The sequence below is a fragment of the Tenrec ecaudatus genome, chromosome 12 (genome assembly GCF_050624435.1).
Source record: "Tenrec ecaudatus isolate mTenEca1 chromosome 12, mTenEca1.hap1, whole genome shotgun sequence".
Classification (NCBI taxonomy): Eukaryota; Metazoa; Chordata; class Mammalia; order Afrosoricida; family Tenrecidae; genus Tenrec; species Tenrec ecaudatus.
In genome coordinates this window covers 137490921-137504391 of record NC_134541.1, presented here as the reverse complement: position 1 = coordinate 137504391, position 13471 = coordinate 137490921, and the positions used below count along the sequence as shown (strand labels likewise).

Sequence of the window (13471 nt, the reverse complement as noted above, 5' to 3'; positions counted from 1 at the left end):
CCTCTCTGAGGGCCTGATGGTTTAGTAGCCACCAGGCTCCTTGTGTGACCTGTGAAGTGCTGTTCTAATTATTGGCCTTAGGTGGCACCAGACATGGCATCCCTGGGGTTTTTTGGTCTGTTTGAGCTCTGCCAGGGATGGACAAGGGCTGTCTGTGCTTTCCAAACAGTTGGGGGAGTGGGGATAAGGGAGGGGAGGTATCCAGTGGGCCCCCTGCCCCCACCCCACCCGAGGCCATGGGTCTTCTGGGAAGAGGTCTCCTTCCCCAAAGGTGGGTTTCTTCCATGTGATTATTACTGCCGTCGCTGTCTCTGCTCAGTGCTGTCTAGTCAGCTGCAGGCTCCCCTTTAACTGACAAAAGGGCACAGGCCAAATAAGGCTTTCCACAGGTGGTGTCTTAGGTTGACTTCTCTAGAGAAGCAAAGTCAGGGCCCTTCCACAGGTGCGCAAGGAACTGACTCATGAAGTTGAAGGGCTGGCAGGTCCCAAGCTGTGGTTCAGACATCAGACTGGAGGCTTCTGACTCAGCAGAACGAGTTGATGAACCCCAGCTGAGCTGGTACGAGAGCCACTGGTCCAAAGAACCGGAGGTCACAGGTGGTACCAGCTTTGCCAGATGAGATGTGCTCTGGGCGTGTCTCAAGCAGGCCACACCCCGAGGAAAAGGTCTCAGCAGATCTTGTGGAGGTGAACATGCTATCTGATCTCCTGGCGGGAGAATCCCATGCTCACCTTGCTGCCACCCCCTGAGAATTGTGGCCCAGCCTCCTGGACACAGCCTTCCCAGGCGGACGCCTCCTAGTCCCCAAGCCTGTGGGTTTTGCCTGCCCTGGCAAAGGGCCTCTGGGCGTGTGACTGAGTGGAGGCTCTGGAACCAGCTGTTGTGGATGATGGATGACCCAGGTGGGGCCTATCTAAGCACACTTCTTAAGCATGGAGACCTTTCCCTGCTGGGCCCAGGGGCTGTGCAGAGGGAAGAGGACCCTGCGGAACGGAACAGATGATGGGCCAGGGGAGCCAGCCCGGGAGAGGCCACACGGTGCCGCCAGGTAATGACCGTGTCGGGCTGAGGCTGCCAAGTTTGGGATAATTTCTTAGAGCAGCGTGGAAAGTGTGTTTGTGAATCACCGCTGCCCCCTGGTACATCAAGGCCTAGGAGCTACCCAGCTTTCCCTGCCCCGCCTCTCCCCGGGGGGCAAGTGGGGAACCCAGCCTGTCCACTGCACCTTTGGGGCCAGGGCAGAGGGCTGGATTTGTAGAGGAGCCAAGAGCAAAGCAGCCCTGGTGGTGGTGGGCTGTTAGCTGAATACTTGGGTAAATTAACCAGCTACTCCAAAGACGAAACGTGAAGATTCACAGCCTAGGAAAACGTCATATGAACGTGGGTCACTAGGAGTTGGGATCTGGCGGTGGGGTTGAGTTTGGTGGCCCCGGACAAGGAAGGGTTGCCCAGCAACCCAAACAAAATGCCACATAGTAACCCTAGGTGACCAGGCAGAACTGCCCCATGGGCAGTTTTGGAGACTCAGGCTTGTGGGTCTGGTCGCCGACCTTTCCGCTCAGCCGCGCGGGTTTCAGGAGCAGCGGGGCAGCTGGGTTGTAGCCCGTGGAAGTGGGTGTGTGGTGGCGGTCCCCTTAGGAATACAGGGTGAGTGGAGCGGGTGCGGCTCCTTTAAGAGCGCTGGGCGCGCGGTGAGCGGCGGGGTGGCAGCGGCCTTTAAGAGGAAGGATTGGGGACGGGAGCGCGCTTGAGGGCAACGGCCCCTTTAAGGCCAGGGCATAGGCGGGGCAGCGGCGGGGCCCTAGTTGCCTGGAGACCGGACGCTGGCAGCTTCCTAAACCGCTGGGGCCGGAACTTGGTGAGCCCTTTGAACAGTTCCCGTGAGTCCTGGTCCGAAACCATCTCCGCTCCCCAGACCCTGGAGCTGCAGGGGTGCATGACAGGTGAGGGAGGTGCTGTGGAGTCCGTTCCGAACCTTAATAGTGCCGGGTCCCGCTCCGGCCTCACCGCTGCGGTATCGGTATCAGAGCCCATTGTTGCCCCCGGTGGGTGTCAGTCCTCAGGGCAGGGCTTCCTCTTGTTCACTGCCCGCTCTGCCAAGCGGGATGCCCTTCTCCAGGGACTGGCTTCTGTCCGCAGTACCTGATAAGACATCCTCTCACCTTCCTCGTTTCTAAGGAGCATTCTCGGCTGCACTTTCTCCAAGAGCTGCCCCACTTAAAATGTTCTTCACCCCCATTCAAATGCATAGATTCTTCTCCTGTCTGCCACTGTCTGAAGTGTAGGAGACTGTTGAAAATACCATTTCTGGGGTCAGGCCCACACTAGTCCTCAGAGGGACAGCTCTGCTTGGGAAGTTTTATGCAGCCCATTTGCCCATTATGGTATGTCCTGGGATTCCTGGACAGGTGCTTCCGGGACCCATAGCGACTCAATGTACTGCAGAAGGAACACTGCCCGGCCTGCTCCCTCCTCACAAGGGTTGCTGTGCTCTGGATTGTAGATCTGAGTAAAAGGAGGCCCTTGGCAATGTCAGTCTTTTCTCCATGTATCATGATGGTGTCTACTGGTCCAGTTCTGGGGATTTGGGCTTCAGTTACTGTGCGTTCTCATCTACCCAAGGACTAGTTCTAGCCCATCCAAGGACTGCCTTCCTGGATCTTCATTAGCAACAGGTGCGGGAGCTCATTTGTTCGGCCTAATAGAAAATGACCCGGGGCTGCTTCTAACCGCCAGAGTCCTTGTGACAGTGGGGTCTCATTCATCCAGAGAGAAGGGCCAGACACACACCCAGCAGGGCTCCCGCCAGGAGACACTGTCCCTGCTTTCCCTGCAGCTGCCATGGCACAAAGTGAAGACCTGATGAACTCATTGCTGGGGCAGCCCTGCAGATAGGGACAGCTGGACAGGGCGGTGCTGCCCCACCCAGGACTGCCACTGGGCCAGCAGGTGATGGGCTGCACCTTGCCTGGATGTCCAGCAGCATGGACAGTGGGGAAGATTGCTAGCTACTTCCTTTCTTTAAAACCTTTTGGTGATTTGGGTAAAACTTTACAGAGCAAATCAGCTTTCCGTTCAATAACTCACACACATTTAAAAATGTATGTAGATTAATTTATTGACATATAAAGTTACCCACAATGTATTGTTAAACTGAAAAATCAAATTATGAAAGTTGCTATTGTATGGTCCATTATTATAAAAATACCCATGTATACAGCTACATGATTAAAATTTTAATAGTGGCGGGATTGTGAATGGCTTTTTCTTTGTAACTCCGTGTCACCGGTTGCCAACCCCACGATAGACCAGCACCTCCCACTTCTCCCTGGGCTCCCAGTGTCAATAGTCCTGCTTTCCTCTGAACTTGATCCTGGGGCAGATGCTACTCATCTGATCTCAAATGGGGGGTGAGTCTACGGAGTACAGACCTCCCAGGGTGGCTTCTCCTTAGGGACCTGTAGTTGGGCTGAAAATGGAGACAGGTGAGTTCATTTCCAGGCCTGTAGCTAAGGGGGTTCCACCAGTCTCTTTCAGACTAGTAAGCCCGGTCTTTTTGCATGCCATTTGAGTTTTATTCCACATTTTCTCCCTGTAATACGATCCTCTTCAGAGTATGAGTGCTGGTGGTTGGGCACCATCTAGTTCTTCTGGTCTCAGAGTCATGGAGGCTGATGGTGTGGTCTCTTAATCCCTTGGATCACTTGTTTCTCTGCACTTTTAATTTTCTTCACTCTTCCTTGATTTATATGAGAAGAGACCAACAGTTGAACCTTAAAGGGCTAGCACACTGTTTCTTGTGTGACATATAGGAAGTATTCAGTAAGGTCTAGTAGTGTATTAGAGGGTGGGCAGTCAGTGACCTTGAGTTCAAAATCAAGGACATGACATAGCACTGGCCATGCCTCCTGTCCTGTACATCAGGATTTTCTGTGTATCGCTCGTACAAACCTTGCATGCTGACAAGGTGCTATGACTATGCCCATTTGATATCTGGGTTAGAAGGAGATTAAGGAGCTTGCTCAAGGACATAGGCCAGTAAGTGGAAGAATGCCTGAACTTCACTTTGCTGGCCTGGTCACAGGAGGGCTCTGAAGGGATGGATTGGCAGTCCACAGGACCTTTGGGAAAATCCCTGGGGGTGCGTCGTCCTCAGTTGGAATCTGCCCAGTAGCAGCACTGATAAAAAACCTGGTGATCTGCTTATGTGTAATGATTATTGCCAAGAAAACACTGTGACACAGCCCCACTCTGCCACACCTGGGGCAGCTGTGAGTCAGAGTCAACTCAGCAGCGACAGGTACAGACAGAACCTTAGCGCCCAGTAGCCATTTTCCAACCCTAGCATTGCCTTCTTTCTGTAGCGCAATTTTGAAAGAAATAGTCTTTTTTCAGTTTGTTTTTTCCATAGCACTAAGTTTGAACTGTTAACCCCCTGGCTCGTGGCTACCCTCGACAAACATAAATAATAAAGGGCTGCCCTTGCTGCACCACCCCCATGGTCAGTTGTGAATCCCACCATTGTAATCCATTTGGGTTTTCATTGGCTGATGTTTGGAAGCAGATCCCCAGGCCTTTCTTCTACTTCATCTTAGCTCAGTCTGGGGACTCTGCTGAGACCTGTTCAGCATCCCGGCAGGCAGACAGATGGTGGCTGCACAGGACGGGCATGGACAGGGAAGATAAAAATTAGGAAGAACCTGAGCAGTATGGAAATGGAACGTGTACGAACTGATGAGAGGAGGAATGTCTTTCAGGTTTGGGGAGGAGCATGATGGTGGCGTGGTGGCGTGACACTAGAGATTTAATAGGCGAGACCCTTAAGCCTTTAGGAAATCTTTTTCATCTTTCCAGAGAAAACTTGGTGGCGTTGAAACCCAGGGCTCGTGCCCACTGGAACCACAGGAAGCCTGCAGCTCCGGACGGCGATGGTGAAAGACAAGAAAAAGGCCGATAAGAAAGGTGATAAGTCTGCCCGCTCGCCCTCCTCCCTCAGCGACTACCCAGAGTTTCCCAAACAAGATGGCAACACCGGCCGGCAGGACGCCTCCCCCATTAGGACCCCGATCCCAATCGTGGAAAAACAGCCCAGTGAAATAGAGGTCCAGGTGGAATCCATCGATGAGATCCCGAAGGAAGACACCTTGCACTACGAAGAGCCCGTTCTGACCAAACTCATCGTGGAAAGGTGCTGTCTGTGGGTGGGCTCGGGGGCCCAGTGGGCTAGTGCTTGGCCGTCTACCCAGAGGTCAGTGGTTTGAGCCTACCAGCAGCTCTGTAGAGAGAAGGGCCACAGAACCCGCTAGGTCATTCTGCTAAGCCGCACCGGGCAGCTCAGGGTCGGAACTGACTGTGATGGCCACAGCGTTGATCTTCTGAGTCAGCCTTTTAAAAATTGTTTTATTTCTAAGCAACATCGCCCATCCCACACCCTCCCTGTGCCCCCTGTCTGTGTTCCTCCTCCCCCCCTCGCCCTCTGACTTCTGTCCTTGGAGCCTGGCATCTGGAATGGTGGACTGTTCTAACCCAGGGCTGCGTTCCGTCTGAAAGCTGATGGGTGACTCAGGACCATAGTCTCGGGGGTCCCACCAGTCACTGACCAGTGAAGCTGGTCTCTCTCATGATTTTGAGTCATTTCCCACTTTATTCTCCCTCTCTCCAGGACTACCAAATGGGATCCTTTTCAGGGTAGTTGCTGGTGATAGCCTAGCACCATGAAATGTCAGCAGTTCTAAACCACCCCGCCCCTCAGGGAACAAGATGAAGCTTTCTATGCCGTAAAGCAGTGATTCTCCACCTGTGGGTCAAGACCCCTTTGGGGGTTGAATGACCCTTTCACAGGGGTCACCTAAGACAGGTATTTCCAATGGTCTTAGGAACCAAGACACCACTTCTCTATCCATCTCCAGACAGGTCCACCAACTTGCAGATACACCCACATTCAAGTACCCTACTTGAAGACTGTTACCAGCACACCATGCTTCAAGACAAAATTTAATTTGTCATTAGAAATAAATATGTCACAACATAGCATTACATACTGTTTTTTGTGATTCATCACTGCTTAAATTATGTTCACTTTGTAACATTGGAAATACAACCTATCAGATATTTACATGACAATTCGTAACAGTAGGGAACTCACAGTCAGGAGGCAGCAACGAAAATAATTTTATGGTTGGAGGGGTCACCACGACATGAGGAAGAGTGTGATGACAGGGTCACGGCACGAGGAAGGTTGAGAACTGCTGCCCTAAGGAGTCACAGCCTTGGAAACCCTTCAGGCCGTTGCAGCCTGCCTGTGGTGTCACCATGAGTTGGTGTTGACTCAATGGCAGTGGTTTTTTTGGACCCAGCTTGTGACTCTGAGTCGCCTCCAAATCCTGGCGAGCTCGAGCGTGTCAGAAGAGCTGTACTCCATGGGGATCTCAGTGGCTGGGTTTCAAAAGCAGACCCCCAGGCTGGGAGGACTTGAACCTCCAGCCTTTTGATGAGCAACCTAATGCATTAGCCATCAGTGCTACCTGAGGGCTCCCCTTAGGGGTTGCCTCCTCTTCCTCCTCCTCCTCCTCCTCCTCCTCCTGGAAGAACACACCAAAAAATTCACCTAAACCCACCAACTCCTTCAGCGATGCTGATGACTCTCTCACTGTAAGTCGGGCAACACTTCTCCCATCTTTCCCCAAGGATTCCACCACTCCTCTCGGAAACCCGCTGCTCCCCCTCCCCTGATTCCCACCCGCCACTGCTGTCTTCTGTTTGCTAATCTTGCGTAAGTGCGATCACATCGTTGTTGCTCTTCTGTAACTCCAATTTCCTGGCGTGGCGTGTGTTTTCAGAGTTCATCCGTGTGGCGGGAGGCTGTGTGTCCAGCAGAGGAGCCTCCATCAGGTTGATGGACCACGCCGTGTCTCCCCACTCATGGAATGGCAGACGTTTGGCTGTCTCGGGGGGGGGGGGGGCGCCGCAGGGAACTGCTTCTAACCCATCTCCTTCGAACCCCTAAAAGCTGATCACGCGATCACATCATAGGGGTGATCACATCATGGCTGATTCTGAACCTAAGCCCACTGTCCTCTGTCTAGTTCCGACTCATAGGGACCCTACAAGGTGGAGCAGAACTGTCCCTTTAGCATTTCTGAGACTGTAAATCTTGACGGGGCAGACAGCCTTGACTCTCCCCTGAGGAGCAGCTCAGGGGTTCAAACTGCTGACCTGCGTCAAGCAGATTACATCATTACAGACGGAACTGCCAAACCTCTGAGACTCCTGGCCCAGCCCTGTTGACAAACATCTGGGGGGTTGGTGGGAAGGGGGACACACCCGGCCTTCCCCTCCAAGTCCAGTTGCTGCATCCCCACTCTGTCCCGTCCCCTTCCCCAACCGTCCCTCAGGACCCCAGGACAGTGTGGATGCTGGTGTCCTTCCTGTTTGCCTCCATCTTGTCTCCCTGCGGGAACAGGACCCCCTCAGGGAAGGACGTGGAGGATGGGCTGCTGGTGGCCTGGGGAGTTGTTTGTCCAGCAAGTGGATGATCGTGTGAGAGCCCCTCCTGGCCCTGTGTGCGTGGGCCTTGGCCGTCAGCTGGCGCTCTGTCCCTGCAGCTACGAGGGCGAGAAAGTCCGGGGACTGTTCGAGGGTGAAGGCTTTGCTGTCTTCCAGGGAGGCTGCACCTACCACGTGAGTTTTGCGTTTAGGGAGCTGCCGGGTGGGGGGAGGGTGGGGTGATGGGAGAGGGCTGGAGTTGCATCTCCAGTAATGTGCATTGGTTCTTCAAAAGGTGCCAGGGCAACTCTATACTGACTGCTCTCTCAACCATGGAAGCCCTGGCAGTGTAGTGGTTACATGTTGGCCTGTGATGCACAGGGTCAGTAGTTTGAAACCACCAGCCCTACTCTGCGCAGGAGAAAGTCTGGGCTTTCTACTCCTGCTAAGAGTGAGTCTTGGAGAGCCAAGGGGCGGTTCTGCCCTGTTCTATAGGGTCACTGAGTTGGCAATGGCTGGATGGCAGTGAGTTTGGGCTTGGAGGTTTGTTTGTTTGTTTGTTTTTTTACTCTCTAAACCAGACCTACTGTCTTCATGTCATGTGGGCTCTGGGCAACACTGTCGGGCAGCATAGAATTGCCCCGTAGAATTCCTGGGTCCTGCGTCTGCTGAAGAATCAGACTGCTGCATCTTCAAGCCCACTTCCTTTTGGTTAGCGGACAAACCCCCCACCACTAGGGCAACTCAGTCTCACCTTAGCGATCCTGTCGGATGGAGTAGAACTGTCCCCATAGGGTTTCTGCAGCTGCACCTCTTTATGGGAGCAGACGGCGGCTTCATCTCCCCCCACCCAAAGTGCCTAGTGGATTTGAGCCCCCACCTTTTGGCCCCGGGGGGTGGGTGGTCAGACTCCTTGACCACTCTGAATGGCACAGCGATTAAGCACCAGCCGACTCTCCGAAAGCGTGCCACTGTGGGAGACTGGCTGGTCTTCTGATTCTGAAAGGGACAGCTCCGGAGTGGAGCCAGCGCCTCTGACTTTCTCTGACCCCCTCCGACCTTCTGCAACACGCCTGGGGTCACTAGCCGGCTGCTCACGACGGACAACATCCCGGCAGCTGTGGTTGTGCATGGCTTCTCTCCCGGTGTTCATTTCTCAGCCGGACGACATGGAGGCGCCGAGCCCCGCACCGCCAGCTGCGCTCCTCTGCCGCATCTCTTACTCCCGGACAGACGGCCTAGCGACATCTGTGATGAGCTTTGCAGAGCACATCCAGAGTCTTCCTTAGAGATTCTCTGAATCTCTCTCCACGTCTCGACCTGGTTCCTCGTGGGTGCTCCTAACTCCTATTCCACTGGCACTGGCTACCTTCCCGCGCCTCGGAGTGGACCGTCCCACAGTCGCCCTACGGACAGAGGAGCAGAGGAGCGCAGCCCCAGGCTGGTCGTGGGGCCAGGTTCCAAGGCCATGTGTCACTATGGAAACAGACTGCTGAGTCTTTGTCCCCAAGGAGGAGCCTGGTGGGATTGGAATGCCAGTCTTTCAGTGAGCCTGAAGGCGCTTAACCCTCTGAGTCACTGTGTCCCTAATAATGCTCCCGTGAAGGTTTTGATTTACAGGCTCTCATTATCAAAGCAACAGACCCCACCTTTTTTGTCGTGGACTCCGGAAGAGACGGCTTTCCCCACTTGGCAGTTGAATACTCATTTTCTCAAGTTACCCAAAACACCATTTACAGCAGCTGAATAGCAGTCATGAAAATGCTGGGTAATGCTCATTAAAATTCTGTTCATTCCAAATAATATTCACTGAAATAAGCGGCATGAAAAAGCACCCATTAAAGTATTCATTTAATACTCATTAAGTGGGAAATCTCATTCATTAAGCCATTCATGAATACGCATGAAGTGCTACAAGTGAGCTGGTAGTGCCTCCTCTCCTCTCTCATCCTCGGCCCTGGCATATGACCAAGGTCGCTGGGTGGCACAAACTGCTTGCACTGGTCTAAGGGAAAGGTTGGCAGTTGGAAACCCACCCAGTGGCATGAAGGAAAGACCTGGTCCGTTTCTGTTTAGCTCACAGCCAACCTCCGCTTGGAAGGACAGGAAGAGAGGGCCTCTGTGAACAAGATCTGCCTCCTCCACCCTGAGAGCAGAAGAACTAGACGGTGCCTGACTGCCATCGAGGGAACTTTGGGGCCAAAGATTCTATAGAAGCATCTTGGTGATAAAGGGAAATGCAGAACTGTTTCCAGTTCTCCTGGTGTCAGAAGGGCATCGGGGCAGTATCTGACCCCTGACCACACAGATGTCTGACTCGGCATCAGCCTGAGGCTGCAGATCAAACGTGCTTCCACTTCAGTACCAATTCTGACACCAGCGGCCCCTCCCAAGGCGACTTTGACTCTGCTGGGTTCAGCTGTCCGTCCGTAGCACAGGCCCCTCACCTAGAAGCCCATACTCCGTGTAATGGGGTCCTGCCGTGTGAACTCCCTGGGCAAATGCTGTGCGTCTCCTCTGATTGGCTGCTCTGAGGCAGGTGTTCGCCTGTCTGGTGTGTGGCTGCTCAGTACAGACGGTGCATTGCTTCGTGAAAGTAAGGGCTGTAGTGTTGGATTCTTTTTTTCTTTGAAGAGTGTGTTCCCAGGTGGGGGAAATGGGCGAGAAAGCGGGTACCTTCCAAATGCCATCGTTTCTGTTTGGGGATAGCGGCTTTCATCCGCTCTTGCCTCGATTCCATGAAAACAGGTCAAGCCCTTCGGTGCGGAAGTGCAAACCCCAGAGCATACAAGTTCTTTCCAGGGCAAACTTTCCACCTGCTCCGTCACCAGGGGCTGGGAGTTGCTCCTTGCGTTTCATCTTCTGCCCCAGTGACCGTGAGGAATGAGATCATCTGCCGTTGTCGTTGGCTGCCTTTGTGCGTGGCGCCCCTTTGTGGCGACCTCTTGCGAGCTGCGTCCCATCAAGCATGATTGGCTGTCCTCTCGTTGGCAGTGCATTGGCAGGCCTTTTCTGCAGGGCAGCTGAGAGTTCACACCACCCACCTCTCGGCCAGCCAGCCTCCTCAGATAGACTCGCACACTGTGCTTTCTGATGACCAAACACTGCCATCAAGTCGACTGCCACTCACAGTGACCCTGCAGGGCAGAGCCCAACTGCCCCTGGGTTTCCAAGGGTGGGAATCTTCATGGGAATGGGAAGCCTCATCCTGTCCAGTGGAGCAGCTGGTGGGTTTGAACTGCTGGCCTTGCGGTTAGTCGCACAACTCGTAGTCACTAGACCGCCAGGACTCCTGACACAGGCCTGAGGAGACTTGGATTTTCCTTGCCCACCTGCCTTTGATAATTTTTAAAACAAGCTGGCCCACAGCTTGGCCCCATCCTCAAACCTGTCCACCACTCCACAGGAGAAGGATGTGGCCGTCTGTTCCCATCAACATGCCCAGCCTCGGAAACCCCCGGGGCAGCTCCCCGCACAGTGCTGGCAAGCCCGTCCACAGGAGGGACAGGAAGGCTGTGTCTTAGGAACCGGAATGTGGGTGGCTGAAGTAGTTCATTGTGCCAGTCTAGCCCATAAACACACATGGGGTTAACTGAAGGGCAGAGGGATGAATGGCTCAGTGAACCTCACCTTTTTAGTTCTCGGGTCCCTTGCTTTGTGATGGTCGGGTCAGGGTGCAGCTGCCTTAGCCAGTTCCCTGCTTCAGCTGGCAAGGCTCACTTCCCACAAGACATCCCTGAGGAGAAGCCACATGGACTTACCCCAATGCAGCCCTGGGTGCTGGAGCAGCCGTGTGGAGACCCCTGCCAGCACTGATGCTTACATGTTCACGGACTTGGCTTTCCTCCTGCAGTCGGCATCATTGCGTGTTTTGTGAGATAGAGGAGGGCTTTGTGGATTGGTGTTGGACATATGAGTCAATGTTGGACTGTGGGCTTGGGCAGCACTGGGTTGGGGTGTTTTCTTGATGTGCACTTACCCTTCATATAAAACTCTCTCTCATACGTATGAGTTTCTGTGGCTTTGTTCCTCTAAAGGACCCGACTAGTACAGTGGCATTTGGGGGGTGAAATAAACAACTGTGTTCTGAGGGCTGTTTTGTCATGGTCAGTTTGGTTTTTATTTTCCTGCTGCACAGGGTATGTTTTCAGAAGGACTCATGCACGGGCAAGGGACGTATATCTGGGCGGATGGATTGAAATACGAGGTAAGAGCAGAACAACTCTAGTTCTGACAGAATAGTGAAAACTCACGGCTCAGTTACTCGTGACAGCACTGCCCCCTCTAGTGACAGCTCTCACCAGTTTCACTTGAAGGTTCCAGAATGTTCTCAGTATGGGGTATACCTTGCATGTCTCTACCCCTCTTCTTCCTTTCAAATACTTTACTTTCCAAGGCAGTTTGACAGCCCTAGTGGCGCAGTGGGTGAAGCGCTTGGCTGCATACTGAAAGGGTTGGTGGTTCAAGCCCACTGGCCACTCGGTGGGAGAGAGATGAGGCAGTTTGCTTCTGTACAGACAGACAGCTTTGGAAACCCTACAGGGGCTCTGCTCCGTCCTATAGGGCAGCAGAGGGACTGGTTTGGATCCTGGGGTGGCCGTTTGCCACGGAGTCCACTCTGGTCCACCCTCTCTGGAAGCTCACTTCCCACAACCCTGCCCATCCCTCCAGGTCTGACCTGCCAGTCCCGAACCTCCCTTCCTATCTTTGCGTCAGGTTCTGAGAGCACTCTAAAGATGGTCTCGGTCTCTCTCTCTCTCTCTCTCTCTCTCTCTCTCTCTCTCACACACACACACACACACACACACACACACACACACACACACATCACCACCACCACCCCTACCCCACCCCAACCCCACCCAAGAACTGTCTGCCTCTAAAGCTCCCAAGACCGAGAAGTCACCTGTCTCCTGCTCCCTTCTGTCTGACTGGTCAGCCAGGGCCTCTGCCCGGAGGATGCGGGGATGAGGTGCTCGGGGGCAGGGTGGGGTCTGAGCACCCCCATGGCAGAGCTCTCCCACCGCCCCCGCCACAGGGCGACTTTGTGAAGAACGTCCCCATGAACCATGGCGTGTACACGTGGCCCGACGGCAGCTCCTACGAGGGCGACGTGGTCTGCGGAATGCGCAACGGCTTCGGGATGTTCAAGAGCAGCTTGCAGCCCGTGTCCTACATCGGTCACTGGTGTGACGGCAAGAGGCACGGCAAGGTGCGGGGGCTACGTGCCCTAGAAAGCCATCCGGGCGGTGGGCGGGAAGGCCCCTGTAGCATGGACAAGCCCACCTTTCTGTCATTCCAGAATACAGGAGAAGCCCTGTACTCAGAAAACAGCTGCCCCAGTCGCCCCTGATCTGCTTTCTGTCTCTGTAGTCGCCCCTTCTGGTCACCTCCTAAGGGACTCACACACCATGGGACTTTCAATGGCAGCGTGCCCAGGGGTCTGTGGCTCTCTGTGGCGTGGCCATCCATGGCATAGCACATGCCCTGCTTAGCTACCTGCTGGGCACAGGGCCCCCTTGCTTCCTGCCTCTTGGCCTCAGTGGACGCTGCATTCAGCACTCTTGGTGGCTTTCTAGGATTGGGGCAGCTGGGACGTGTAATCTGGTGGTGCAGATGCCACTCACAGTGGCCCTATGGGCTGGCATGGAGCTGTTCACTCCCCCCACCCCTGCCCGGGCCTTCCTGGGCTACAGCAGATGGCTTTCTCAAACCGAGGAGCCACTGGGTGGGTTGGAGCTATGGCCTTTTGTGTTCACAGCCGAGCTGCCAGGGGGCCTTCCCCTCAGGATACCCAGGAAGCCCCCTGGGGCAGCCCCACCTGGAGGTCTCTGTCCCTTGGGACAGACGCGATGGCCCCACGCAGCAGCCGGGGTTGTGGTCACGCGTATTCAGATCACATCAAAGGGAGTTCTGTGCATAGGAAACGGCAGCCTTGACTTACGTCCATGGATGGCCTTGTGTTCCGAAGCACGGCAGCCCAGG

General features: G+C 54.3%; 1 protein-coding gene across 1 annotated transcript in view; it reads left to right on the top strand.

The window, feature by feature from the left end:
• Positions 1 to 1850: 1850 nt before the first annotated feature.
• Positions 1851 to 13471, top strand: part of LOC142462821 (radial spoke head 10 homolog B-like) — a 33846-nt gene continuing 22225 nt past the window's right edge. The window contains exons 1-5 of the mRNA XM_075565059.1: positions 1851 to 1944; positions 4856 to 5189; positions 7606 to 7681; positions 11625 to 11693; positions 12525 to 12698. Coding sequence (XP_075421174.1) covers positions 4930 to 5189; positions 7606 to 7681; positions 11625 to 11693; positions 12525 to 12698 — 579 coding nt within the window. The 5' untranslated portion in view covers positions 1851 to 1944; positions 4856 to 4929. The remainder of the gene's footprint in view (positions 1945 to 4855; positions 5190 to 7605; positions 7682 to 11624; positions 11694 to 12524; positions 12699 to 13471) is intronic.